The sequence below is a fragment of the Corapipo altera genome, unplaced genomic scaffold, assembly GCF_003945725.1.
Source record: "Corapipo altera isolate COAL_440 unplaced genomic scaffold, ASM394572v1 51, whole genome shotgun sequence".
Lineage (NCBI taxonomy): Eukaryota > Metazoa > Chordata > Aves > Passeriformes > Pipridae > Corapipo > Corapipo altera.
Window position 1 is genome coordinate 5,659,405 of NW_020884892.1, and position 14,321 is coordinate 5,673,725.

The 14,321-nt window shown below is 34.5% G+C and overlaps 1 protein-coding gene across 6 annotated transcripts in view; it reads left to right on the forward strand.

Annotated features, from left to right (window-relative positions):
- Window positions 1–14,321, forward strand: part of ASAP1 (ArfGAP with SH3 domain, ankyrin repeat and PH domain 1) — a 148,575-nt gene that overhangs the window by 92,185 nt on the left and 42,069 nt on the right. For 4 of the 6 annotated variants that reach the window (XM_027645560.1, XM_027645564.1, XM_027645561.1 and 1 more), the window contains 8 exons: window positions 74–159; window positions 927–1,002; window positions 1,823–1,909; window positions 7,480–7,488; window positions 8,063–8,163; window positions 8,579–8,648; window positions 9,807–9,894; window positions 10,983–11,031. In XM_027645560.1, the coding sequence (XP_027501361.1) occupies window positions 74–159; window positions 927–1,002; window positions 1,823–1,909; window positions 7,480–7,488; window positions 8,063–8,163; window positions 8,579–8,648; window positions 9,807–9,894; window positions 10,983–11,031 (566 nt within the window). The remainder of the gene's footprint in view (window positions 1–73; window positions 160–926; window positions 1,003–1,822; window positions 1,910–7,479; window positions 7,489–8,062; window positions 8,164–8,578; window positions 8,649–9,806; window positions 9,895–10,982; window positions 11,032–14,321) is intronic. The other 2 variants (XM_027645562.1, XM_027645565.1) reach the window with 1 other exon arrangement.

The following is a 14,321-nucleotide window of genomic DNA, read 5'->3' on the forward strand; positions in this document are numbered from 1 at the left end:
GAACAAATTATGCTTGAAAAATGTTGAAGGTTTTGAGACATGATTGTCAATATGCTTTTCTTTGTTTATACAGTATCTTATCAAGGTTAATGAAATAAAGACAAAAAAGGGTGTGGACCTTCTGCAGAACCTTATTAAGTATTATCATGCACAATGCAAGTAAGTACACTTCAAGCTTTAGTTAGAATTTTCTTTTTTACGCAAGTGTTTTTTTCCCTTTGTTTGAACTTGTCAGGATATTTGTCATAGTTGTGATGTACCAGGTGTCTGCCTCTGCATCTTATGAGGCTGCAGACTTTTGGTAGAGAGTGTGAGAGTGAGTGAGTGGGGCAGAGGAGTCATGGAGAAAGTGGCCAAGGGAAAACCTTGCATGTTGCCTACAAAATTAATTTTAGTTCCTGAGGAATAGATCTAGAACTTAATTTTACAAATATTTTGTTTACTCTCTTTAATATTTTTTAGTCTTATATGTAAATTTAAAAACCATTGTGAAAGCCAGCAATTTCTTTGACTTTCTCTGGGGTGAAACTATCCAGATACGACCTCCTCATCAGTAGAACCACAACGGCAAATGCACAGGAACTTTTATTTAGTTTAAAAACAGGAAAACGATTTTAGAAATTACTGAGAAACACGTTGGCTAATAAAAATAAGTGATAAAAATAAGCTAAGCTATATTCTCTCTAATTTTATATATGGAAAAGTCACAGTGGCATGTCTCCACTGCTGAAAGATATTGTACTTTAAAAATTTAAGGAAAGGCTTTTCTTTTGGGGTTTTTGGTTGTCTCATTAGTTTGTTTAGTTTTGAACATGGAAGGAGCTGGATATATTTTACTGGTTTTACTGTCTTTCTCCACAAGACAATCTACTTTGTGTTATGAATTAGACGTATTCCTGATAAATCACAGGTTTTTTTCATTCTAGTTTCTTCCAAGATGGCTTGAAAACAGCTGATAAACTTAAACAATATATTGAAAAGTTGGCTGCGGACTTATATAACGTAAGTTTACTTACAAGTAGCTTTATGTCTGAAAATTAAAATATTTTGTATGTAGAAGTACAATTTAAATATTATTACAGGGGTCTGTATTTCATTTGCATCTTATAAATGAAAAGTGTTATTTGAAACTGAACATAGCTAGACAAGACAAAAACACCTTGACTATGTAAACTTTGTATTTGGTTTTTACAGCTATTAGGAAAAGTAGCTTTTGTTCACTACTAATTCAATTGATGCATTAATATAAAACTGCTTTACAGTGTGAATACTTGAATCAACTTATATTATTAGCATCAATTTTAATTACCATTTTCACGTTTTGAAACCAAATTGCTTAATGATAGCATCAAGGTTTTAAAATGAATTAACTTGTGATGTTCCTTAAAGACAAACAATAATATGGAATCAAAACCCACTTGTCACCCAAGTGCTTCTGTATTCCATAATCAGAATTACAATAATCCTATTTGCTATTGTCATTTGTTGCTAAATTAAACTTTTTTTTCATTCTGTAAGTCATCTGTCAAGTTTATTGGAATTATTTAATTAATATTTCAGTAGCTAATTTAGTTGCATTAGATATAGTGAGCCATTAAAGTGTAACAGAACAAACGGTGCATGTGGAGTTGCACATTCATTTTAATTTGATTTTCAAGTCGTACGTTCATAGAAGATGAATACATAAGAATGGAGTAGTTCATGAAAATAAATTCAACCATTACAGAAACACAGAGTAGTTGAGCTGGTTGTTCAGGACATCTGAAATTATATTTTGAAATAAAAAGTTAAAGTTGCATCTAATAGCAGTCTCTTTCTGTAGATAAAGCAGACACAAGATGAAGAAAAGAAACAACTCACTGCTCTTCGTGATTTGATAAAATCTTCTCTGCAGCTTGATCAGAAGGAGGTAAATAATTTAGACATGTTATGCTCTGAGATAATTTAAATTTGTGAATTTTGTATTCAGAAATTGGTTTAATGTTCAATATATGTAGTTATTGGTTCAAAAGTGTTGGACTTTGAACATGATGACAAAACTAATACTTAGAATGTTCACATATCAACAAACAATATTTTTACATTAATTTTCTGTTTCCATATTATGTATGAAAAGAAATTATTTTTTTATGTACTTTTTTAATGTACTGTAAGAACAGTTATAATGGATCAGATAAATACTTCCTCTAGTCCAGTATCCTGCATTTGACAGTGATAAACAATTATTGTTCAGGAAAAAAAATTAATTAATGGGATGCACACTTCTTTCTTCTGCCATCCACCAGCCAGTGTTCAGGATTTTCCTGGCCTGGTGATCCTGAACAAGACAGAACAAGAACTAGAGACTTGCCTTTAGCTATGGTTTATGTATTACTGTTCATCTGATAACTAATAGCACATTTTGTGCTATTTTTCTCCTTCACAAAACCCCTTTTACTAGAACCATCTGGTAAGGAAGAAAATTTATTTGTTAATCAGACAGCAGTGGCTGAAACAGGGCAGTTAAAAAGTAAAATACATTATTGATTGCACTGGTATCAAAAGTGAAGAGTGGGACATTCAATGTCCTTTGCAAGTGTTCTGGAATACTTCTTGAACTAGAAGATAGCATAATAGCATACATCACAGCTTTTACCTGACATAACATTGTGGCTGCCAAATTATGGTACCTGAAATACTGAATATCCCATGGTGAAACTGTGTTGGGGGGTTTCTCTTCTAGGAAAAGTTTGTTTACCCTCTGTTCAGTTTTCTTGTAGGTAAATAAGACATTCATATTTGCCAGGTGTCTATTATTAAATATGAATTATAACTAAACATTAGACAGGTACCATTTTGCTGAAACATAGGATCATCCACGTGTATTATTGGGCAGTATTGCTATTATCAAATATACGTAAGAACATAATTTACAACCATATTACTGAGTCAGCCAAGTTTCTGATGCCAATCAGTAATGGATGTTGGGAGTAAAATGAAGGCAAATAAACACTGATGCTTCCCCAGAATACCCTCCTATTAGTAGTTTGACTGTTGGAAGTCTCTCCACCATCCTATGGCTTTCCTCTCTTTGAATTTGTGCAGTTGTTTTTTGAAGAAGCATAAGTCATCAGCTTATGTTACAGCTGTGTTTTTCCCCCCATGGCTGCATGTTGTGTGAAAAATCTTTCTCCTTTTATTTGTTTTGAACTTTTAGATATGTATACCCTACTCAGGATATGAGTGCATGTGAATTTACGATATAATCAGTGGATCATTTCTTTTTCTTTCATACATATCCTAACATTGTCTTGCTTTTTGACCAGTGCTTAGTGCAGAGGAACTAAGTTTAATCACCTGTAAAGCTGTAAGCATGTAATCCTGTTTTTGAATCTTCATACTCAGCTCACAGTATCTTATTCTCTCCCTCTGCATCACTTGGCTTTTTTTATGCTGGTCTTCACCTGTCATTTGTTACCCAGTTACTCACTATCATGAGGTTCTTGAGAAATTCTTCAATCAGTCTTTCTTGGGTATTCTAAATAATTTAATACCATCTAACAAACTTTTGACAGTTTGCTGTTCACCCTTTTCCGGATTTTTTGTGTTAGACACAACATGTGCTATCACAGCTTTCTGTGAAACTCACTTGGCTCTTTCCTGCTTTAAACTTATCTCATCTGAGGACTTTTCCTCTTGTCCTGTAGCAATGTAATTCTTTCCCTTTCATAAGGAACAGGGGATGCCCATTTAAAGACCAGATACACTGCATCAGTCATCATTTGCTTCCTTCAGAGAACTGATTCCTTCAGAGTACTCCAGGAAATTTTAGAGACATAACCTCTCTGCACAAAAGTTGCACTGATTTAACAGTACATATAATAATAAATATACTTTTAAAAGTAGTTTTCATTAATCTCCCTTGTATGGTGTAAAGTTTACTAATCTTTACTTTCCTGGAATTCTTCTGGAATTTCTTAAAATATAAGACTTGAGTAACTGAGGTGAGTATTTTAATGGACTTTCATATAATTTGGTAGGTAACACATTGTGATTAGGGCCACTGTGTGTAGTTACATGACTTGGAGTTAGTAAATTATTTCAGGTGGAATCACAGTTAATAAGGAATGATGGATGAGTAATTCCTTACAGTAGTGAGTTTTTTTCTTTTGAATACTTGCCTATATGTCCTTATATTACTTAGGTATACATTTTATAGCGGCTAAACTTTGGCCAGGAGAATATTCCTCATAGTTCTGAAGGACGACACAATCTTACGACACACTCTACGTGGTTTTAGAATTTCTTTAACGTTACAAATGCTGAACAGGAGCACTACAGAGCACCTTTGAACAGATCCCAATGTACTGTAAGATCTGCAAACTCTTTCTAGTACTCAGTTTTCCCTTATCTCATACTTTACAGTCTTTCCTAATGCTGTGTTCGCTATTTTTTTTCTCTCCATCTCCAATGTGCACATGGACCTACTAGATCTCTTCCACAACTCTTACAGAACTTCCCATACAAGCATTACATTTGTAATCTCTCTACTATCTAAATCATTCTGAACGCAACTCCTGCTCCTTCTTCATCCTTATCCCAAAAAATTGAACAGAGAACATTAGATTTCAAAATCTATTTGGAAATAACTTTAAATCCTAATTTTATTTTTTTTATGATTCAATTCCCAACACACAGAGGAACAGGACTTGCTCTTTTCTCATGTATATTTTCTTCACAAGCTGATTATCTGGAAAGCAAAGAAAAATATCTCCTTCTCTCCTGGATGCTGTGTGTGTTGTTAAGTTCAACCTTTTGGGTATTCAGCCAGTTCTTGGAAATTAAGTAGGACAAATGAGTGGTTGTTCTTCAGTACTGTGTGCTGTACATCATGGCTGCAATGGTACAAGTCAGGTTACAGAAGTTCCTCATAAGAGTATAATGAGGTACAACAAATGAAATATAACGATTGGGGGTTTTGTTACCTATTTCCTGGATATGTAGTAAAAATTATTTTGTTTCAGTGGAAAGTAACCTCATCTAAAATATAAAAAATTAAACAAGTCAAATTCTGAAACTGAAATACATGTTGTAATAAAGTAGCTTCACAGGCAAACCAAAATAACCTGTGCAACTTTTCTAACTGGAATTACAGTGTAGACAAAGTCTAGGACTCCTGAAAAACTGTATGTGTATTATATGTGTGAGATCTGTATATAAATTTATAAATATATAAATAAAGTGTTTCACTTGAAGAGAATTGAAATTTTGTCTTAGAAGGAAAAGGAGCAATCTTGTGATTCTCAGATATCCAGGAAAATTATAGGAGAGCCAATGTGAGGACTTTCACTCGTGATTCTGCTGCATGACGAGTCAGAGTGTAATGATACTGGCAGATATTGAGAAGCTTAATAAAACATTGTGTGATTTAGGTATTCAGTATTTAATCCTGAAGCAGCATGTCAGCATTCATTACTCCTTAGTTAAGAGACAACAAAGCTTGAAGACACGTGGCCTGAGTTTCACCAGGCAGGTCTCCATCATTGTGTATATCCAAATCTTCAAGTACATAAAGTTGGGCTTTATTATTGTAGCAGATGGCCTTTGTGATTAAGAATACATTTTCCCTGTTGCATTAGTGAATTATAATCTCACCACTGGAAAATTTATGGATTAATGGAATTACTGAAGAACATGCAATGAATGGGATTTTCTCCAGCAGATTTGTAAAAATTTAGAAGTACTCTTATCAAACATTACTTTGGCTGGGAAACATTTTGAAATAATAAAATTGAGGCTTTGGTTGTGTGTAGTGTTAAGTTTCTTTGACCCTTTGTGTAAGAGAAGGAAGTTGAAACTAGTCATTCCTGTCCAAATTGTAAATTTGTCCACCTTTAACCTCTTTGGAGTTGCCACTAGAGAAGTGAGATGTCCCAACATTTTTGAGATCTCATAATGTGACTCCTGTGTCTGTGTTGCACGGATCCAAGGTATTTATTTAGCATGATGGACATCTGTAATGCCCTTACACATTTTACTGGCATTCCTGTCCTTTGATCAGTGAAAAAAAATATTACTGTAATCACTGGAATTGCCTAGTAAAGTATATCTTGACCATCTTTGAATCCTGGGCTTTGCAGAAGTGCCAGTGCCGTAGCTTCACTGAGGGAAGTACCATTTTACATTGGCTCTGGTACATACAGTGTCTCTTGTGGCCACTGCTGTGCTGCCCTGGTATCAAGTTAGGGCAGATTCTGTTACTTTGTGCAAGAATTATCTGATTTTTGAAAATGACTGTGGTTTAAGGCTTTTGGAAAAAATATTTTAATGGGTATTAGTATAATTTTAATTGTGTAAAGTATTTCATCTTTTGTGTTTAAAAATGCTTATATCTTAAGAAGTTTAACTTTTTAAAAGAAAACAGGCCTTTAATACAAGCTTCTGTTGCCTATTTTTGTATAATAATTATTGCTACCAATGTAACTTAACAGCTTTAAGTTAAATATAGCTAATCTCTAGAATCATGCTTTCTGTCTGTTTTGTCAACTGTTTCTTTGGATTTTGATTTATTTCCCCAAATCTCCATCTGATATGCTCTTTGCAACAAGAACCATATCTCATTATATTCTTTCCTATGCTAATACTAATAGGACTCTAATTCCAATGGGGATTTGAAATTTGCTTATAACAAATGAGCTACTTGTTTGATGGTGTGAACAGTATTGGCAGCACATGGCACAGAGCATCCTTGGTGCTGCTTCCAACCACAGCTGCCAGTTTTAACTAAGCACTTCTCTTTAAACTTCTGTGGCAAACTTGTTACAAAATGAAACACAATTGTAAGGATACTGAATAAAACAAGAAGGAGTAACCTTCAATGTATATTGGTTATGGTAATAGTGAGAAACTGCTTTAAAGAGGAAAGGTTATTGCTGAGGGAGTAACTGAACTTCCCATTCTTTTGATTCTTTTTTTGTTTGTTTGTTTTGGTGGGATATTATCAGATGTTTTGCAGATTATTTTTTCACAGCTACATTTAAAACCATATTAATGTCCTTAATTATACCTTTTTATATACATTTGTAAAAATTAACAGTTAACTTTGGACCTGATCTTTTTCAATAGAAATTCAGAATTAGTTCGAGTTTGGAGGATAAATACGGTATCATTTTAGACAATTTAAAGGTCTGGAAGATATAATAAAATTTGATCCTGTAGTCATCTTAGTTCTTGTGTGAAGCCAGTGTCATATATGCCAGGTTGCACAACATTTTGTTGTGATGTTTTGGGTTTTATGAGAAAAAACACAAATGTACCTTAAAAAGTAGTTCTTGCCTTCTTTCTAGTTGTACCATTAGAAAGGGGAAACATTATTTTAACAGATATTCAGGCTATAAAATTTATTTTCAAGGAACATGTTTTTTTTAAATAAATAGTAATTCTCGTTTTAAATTATTTGCTTTCTCTTTCCTCTATTGCTTTTGCCTTTCGTGATCGAAGTCTAGGAGAGTAAGTCAATGTTTTAATGAACTTTTGGGGATTTTTTTTTTTTCTGATGTACTTATAACAAGTTAATACATTTCACTTAATTGTTTTACTAGATCAGGCCAAAAGTTATTTCAGCTGACTTCATTTGCTAAAACTCATGAATTATGTATGTATTTTTAAATTGAGAAAAAAATAGTGATTATTAGCATTTGTCTTTGTTTATATATGTGTTCCTATATATGCATGCTGGATTCTGTTGCTTTCCTTCTGAAACGTCATCTTAGACTTTTAGTTTTTGATTATAAGATTATACAATATTAAATATCTACATTTTAAAAGTGTAGTGAGATGTATATTTGCATCCATACTATACTTCAAATGCCTAAGGAATTAATTGAATCTTGAACAGTTAGTTCAAGATCACGTAATGTAAAAGCAAGCTCTCTTATGACTGTAAAACATACAGTAGGAGTCTTCTCTCCTTTTTTAATCTTTATTAATTTCTGAAGTTGTAGAGAAGAACACAGGCTTAAAAGTTAGGTAAGCTTACTGTGCACATCAGGAAAATGTTAATGGTGTTTTTGCCTTTTTTTAGGATTCACAGAGCAGGCAAGGAGGATATAGTATGCATCAGCTTCAGGGGAATAAGGAATATGGCAGTGAGAAGAAAGGTTATCTTTTAAAGAAGAGTGATGGGTATGTTCTGGGAGCACATAATAGTGAAAACTGTAGCTATGTTCCTGCACTAATTTTAATTGTTTTCTACTGTGGTTGCTTAAGGCACATTCTCCTAATGCATGTGCCACAAACACTCGAGAGTTTTGCAGTTCAAGTCTGAACACTGAACTGAATTTAATACAGAAAATGTATAAAGCATGAGAAACAAACATAAAATAATAAAGTCATAATTAAAAGAAAACTATTGTCTTTGTAAGTCTCTAAAAGGTGATTAAGACCTGTCACAAATTTCCCAAGTTATTTTTGATGAGGCATTTAGTAAAATTTTGACTGCATCCACTTGTTTCTTAAGGCTAATCTTCTCAAAATGTTAATAGGATTAACATGTGTTTTGAAGTCATGTCTAGTTACTGAACTTGCTGTTCTTATGTAGGTTAAGGAAAGTATGGCAAAGAAGGAAGTGTACTGTTAAAAATGGAATTCTTACCATATCACATGCAACGGTAAGTTATTTTTATACCTTTATATGAAAATAGGAAATTACATTATCTGTTCCTGGTGAATCTGCTAATTTGCTATTGCAAAAAGGATGTCACTTCAGCTTCTGACTGTTGAAGTTCTGTGGAACTGTAGTTTATGACAGCTGATTTAATACTTAAATGAATGTATCAGTAGTTTAATAAGAAAATGGCAAATATATTGAACAGACTTCTCAATTAATATTTCAACTGGTTTTGCTTATAGGGATTGTCATGGTATATCTGTGTATCACGAAATTTAGAAACTTGGGAAGTTGATGTTAGGTATTATTGGCACAGTCTGACAGATGAGTGAATGTGTTAATATTTTGAATGCTTTCAGCTAAAAGTGTGAAAGTTTGGGAAGTTTTGATCACAGTGAGTTCTGGGAATCTGAACTGTCTTCCTGGGAATGCTAAATCATGAGGTAGCAACAACATGGTCATGGTGGAGGCAGTCCTAAAAGTGCTTTGTGGCAGTATAACACAAACTTGTCTGAAACAAGAGAACAGGAGTTACTCTTATAAAAGGACATGGTCCCAATTCCTCACCCTTTTTCCTTCTTCATCCCAAATTCCAGTGATGACCATCAGTGTTGAATGTTTACTACCTGTGTAAACCCAATATACTTTAAAGATACATTTAGTTACAATGTCTTAGATGACCTCATTACAGCACAGAATATTAGTATATGTATTTATCCCAAATTCTGAAACTCCAGATCTCCAGCTTCCCACTTCCCTTTTAAAGTTTTAGAATTATATCTTTGATTTATTTAAAATGGGAGGAAACTTGGACTATGGGCATTCTGTAATGAAAAACTACATTATCGTTTTACCATTGTTTATGAAATGCAATAAAAACTCTGTAATATTAGCATATTGTACATTAAGGTTTGTTCCTTTAATCCCCTTCAAATAGTCAGAAGGAGTGGCCACGAGGATTTTAATTTTGTTTAGATTTAGCAGTGTGTCCATTCTGACAGACCAAGTCAGACAAAGGGATGCTTGTCTCCACCATTTTGTGGATGTAAATGTGTGGATGTCCATGCTATAAATTAATATCATGCATGACCACTCCCCAGAAAGGGAAAATAATCCTAAATCAATACATTTTTTAAAGTAAAATAAATTTTCTTTTTAGTCCAACAGGCAACCAGCTAAATTGAATTTATTGACCTGCCAGGTGAAGCCAAATGCTGAAGATAAGAAGTCTTTTGATCTAATATCACGTATGTAGCATCTTCAGTACCATCTTGCATTATATGAGACTTCTGAAAATGTCATTGCAAAAGGCTTTGAGTAAACATGAGGGCTAGAGCTCAAAGTTCAGGTCTGTATCCAGACACGTGCAGTGCCTCATGAGTGTTCAGAGCCTCTAGTTTTGAGGATGGGTTGAATGGACAAATGAATATAGAACCTGTTCTGTGTGTATGTAAGAGAAATGCTGTTCATCTGTGACAAGCCATGAAATACAGCATATGTGCTGCTCTCCTAGGTTCAGAGGGATGGTTCACAGCTTAGTGCAATGTGCTATGTTCACCAGGAAATGGCAAAGACCTTCAGCTTCATCTTGTTTTTCCTTCACTGTCTGTTCTGCTTTTTGAGTGCTTTTTGATGGATGAGGAAGGCAAGGAGAACCAATTTATCTTGTTCTCTTATCCCACTTTAGAAATATGCTTCTGTTTGTCTAAAATTGGGAGTGACTTGTCTTCTCATGATTACAGCTCCTGTGATTTCCCTTCTTCCACTTTTGGTCTTGTACAGCAGGCATTTGTATCCAGTCTGGTTTTAAAAACACTTTTAAAGTTGATGAGTCGACTTAGTGTTTTCGCTCATTACATACGTACTATTAATCAACATTCTAGATTTACAAGGACAGTTTATGAAACCTTTGAATGTGGGAGATAGCAGGCAGTTCATGTCTCATCCTTTCTTTAGTAAAAAGATGTTTCTTCACCCAACGGGAGGGAAAACTTTACTGTAGGAACAAATTAATTTTACCCTTTTCTCCTACTTATGTTTCAGATTTGACTTCTGAAAGGGCAAAATTTGATCCATATGCTTATTTTTCTTTAATATTTCTAAACATAAGACTCTTGAAATTCATACATTTGGTGCAAATCAAAATTCAGAATTTCATCTTTCTCAGTTTTTTTAAAAAATTCTTTTCCATAGCTATGACTAGGGTATTAATGTTATTGGTTAAGAGCAATTGCTCTTAAAGGCTTTAGTTGCCTAATAGGTTTCAGTACCAAGTATGTGGATATTTTAAAATTTATCATGTGCCAAATGAAAAAGATGTATTTATTTATTTCAGATAACAGAACATACCACTTCCAAGCAGAAGATGAACAGGAATACGTGGCGTAAGAATGTTTACATTTTTCAAGTTTATTTTGCCAATAGAGGTGTATAAAACAATGGCAATAGTTTTCTCAGGTACTGCACAAGTAGTGCCTACTGTCTCTTTTTTTCTGCTGTTGTGAATCTACAAATGTGAACTATCTTGTGTCACACTACAGAGCTCTTTTAAAACCTTGTAATGTTAAAACCAAAACCCAAACCAAACTAACCAAAAACCCACTTAGATTGTGTATCCTGTCAGCACATGGGTTTTGTGCAGTTGCTTGTCATGATATAGTATATCAGGTTATTACGATTCAAATGATATATTTTTAAATACTTCCTAAGTCTTCTCTGTCAACCTTGTTTTGCAGTTACTTCTTTTACTCCTGATTCTGCCTTTTCTTTTAAATTAAAAATAATAAATAGGTAAAAGAACTCCATATAACACATAGGAAATATGTACAGGCAGTGCATCTTTTCTACTGTTGGCCTAGAAATAAACAGCAAAGCACATCTCTGATATTTGTGTACTTCAGAATCCAGGAACTTGCTTCATTGATACATGTTTCCAACTAGATTGTTTCCTTTAAAACAATCTTTCTGCCTGCTGCATCAGAACTACTTCCTGAGAGCCACGTACCACTATTTTTTTCCTCCTGAACATTGCTTTGTGTGTCACCAAACGTGTTGTGTGTGTTGTCTAATGCTCATCACCCAACAGTTCAAGGAATAAAGTTACCAGTGAAGAGGACAGCAAGCCTGAGCCTGCAAGTCTGCCTCATTCTTTTGTTAAATATCCGTATTCTAATGGCAGATTTTGTTGCTCCATGTGTATTTTAAAGGTACAGGGAATGTTTGTAGGGTATTTCACTTGTTTGGTGGTGTTGGGAGGCAGTGGCATTGACAGCTCAGCCTTGGGAGGTATGGGTGAAATGAGAGGGCTGGAGAATTCTTTGTGCACCTATTTCCTTCCAGTCTTCCACAGCTTTATGTTGGCTCTGAGAGTACGAAGCTGACTTGCTCGTCATGTTTGCTGCATTCATCCTGAAACTTAATTATTCCAGTAATTTTCTCAGTCAAGAAGAAAGTACTGTTATTTCTGATGAGCCGTAAGTTTTTGGGACTCTGCCCTGCATTAACTTTTACTATATTAGTTGTTTTAAGAAGTGATTTGTTTGGGGGGTTTTTGTCTTAACACGAGTAAGGTAGGCGGAGAATGCATTAGTTATATCCTTCTGGTTGGCAGTTCAATAAATTCGGTTTAGTGGGCTGCCTCTTGGACTGTTTTGTAATTCCAGGCTGGTTTTACTTCCCATTAGAAGCACTGAAGTCTCATTTATCACTCTAAAGTCCAGTGGCTGAGAAAATTACTTGTACTGGAATACAGAATCCTAGAATATCCCAAGTTGGAAGGGACCCTTAAGATCACTCAATCCATATCCCTGCTCCTTGCAGGACTGCTACAACTAAACCATGTGGCTAAAAATGTTTTCCAGATGCTCCTTAAACACCACCAGGCTTGATGCCCTGGCCACTTCCCTGGGGAAGCCTGTTCTAGTGACCAACCACCCATTCAGTGAAGAACCTTCTCCCATTTGAACTTCCCCTGATGCAGCTTCATTCCATTTCCTCATGTCCTACCAGTGGTCACAAGAGAGAGGAGATCAGCACTTCCCCTTCTGCTTTAGTTTTAGTGCTGCCTCTCTTCTGTCTTTTTTACTTCATACACCAATTGAAAAAGAAATGCATAAATAGATTTTTAAATAATTTTCCTTACAGACTCACATCTACATAGAGAGAAAAGCAAGATGCATTTCTTTATATTTTAGTTCAACTGACCCTGCATACATTTTCTTAGTGATCATTTTACAGTTTCTATAAATAGCTCCTCAAACTACTTAAAAATAAAAATAATTAATATTAATTAAAAAAAGCAGATGGTTTAAAATAAAAGCCACTGAAGCCTACATTCTTATAGGTTTATTAATGCTTCCCCTTAAACACTTCTTTCAGTCCAGTGTACTTCTTGATTTTTATCCAGGCAGCTGTCTGAATAGATTGACAGTCCTTAAATTCCCAGTGGATTATTGGTTTATCTAGTAGATAAAATACAGTGTATTTGGGAGAGGGGGTGCGTGGGTAGTCTGTTTATGTATGTGCATATATAATATATTTTTATGTGTAGATTATAAGAAACATAACCAGATTTATTTTTTTTAACTTAGAGAATAATAGTTGCTTTCTATTTTTTTTTAACTGTGGATAGGGACAAACATAATCCAGACATGACCTTTTCTATCCTCTTTTTGAAGGTCAATAGTATATCCATATCTACAGGAAACACCTGGATTATAAACAAAGCTAGATTCAGAAATTTTTCTATGAAGAAACACACATCTAACTTCAGTCTAGGTTTTAGCAACAGTCCTCAGGCATTTTTTACTTTGGAAAGATTGAATTGGGAGGTCTTGATACTATCTGTTGCTTCTTCCATACGAAAAGGGTTTTTTCTGAATATTTGAAGGATACTATTCTTGTTCTGTTTATGTGTTTACCTGGAAAAAACAATGTTGCAATAGTGCTTGTCAGAAGAGACAGATGAACTTTTGTTGCAGACTGAAAAACCCAGTGGGTGCTGTTCTTGGGGGAAGGATTTTTATTGGCTTGAAAATACTGAAGAAAAATAAGAGGAATCTGAGTGACAGTCTGGTCCATCCAAGACAACACATTCCTTCTGTTTTCTGAAGGCACCCATGATGCCAGATTTTTGTTTATCATTGCGAGTTTCTTCCATACCAGGAATCTCCAGCAAACAAAATGCCTTAAAGGATCATAAGAAACTTCTGAGATTCAGAAAAACAAGTTTAATTGACAATTGGACAACCTCTTTAATTGACAATTGGACAACCTCTTTAATTGACAATTGGACAACCTCTTTTATTGTCTTAGATAGAATAGAATCGTAGAATCGTTTAGGTTGGAAAAAAACTTTAATATCATTGAGTCTAACCATTAATCAAGCACTGCCACAACCACAACTAAAACATGTCCCCAGGTGCCACGTATGCACACCTTTTAAATATCTCCAGGGATGCTGGCCCAACCACTTTCTTGGGCAGCCTGTTCCAGTACTTGGCAACCCGTTTTGAGAAGAAATTTTTCCTAATATCCAATTTTAACCTCCCCTGGCACAACTTGAGGCCTTTTCCTCTTGTCCTAAAACAAGAAGACAAAGAAATTTAAGACTTTTAAAATTATTTGAGAGAACAGTACAAAGTATTACCAGAAACTTTTTGACTGTTAGTTTGGC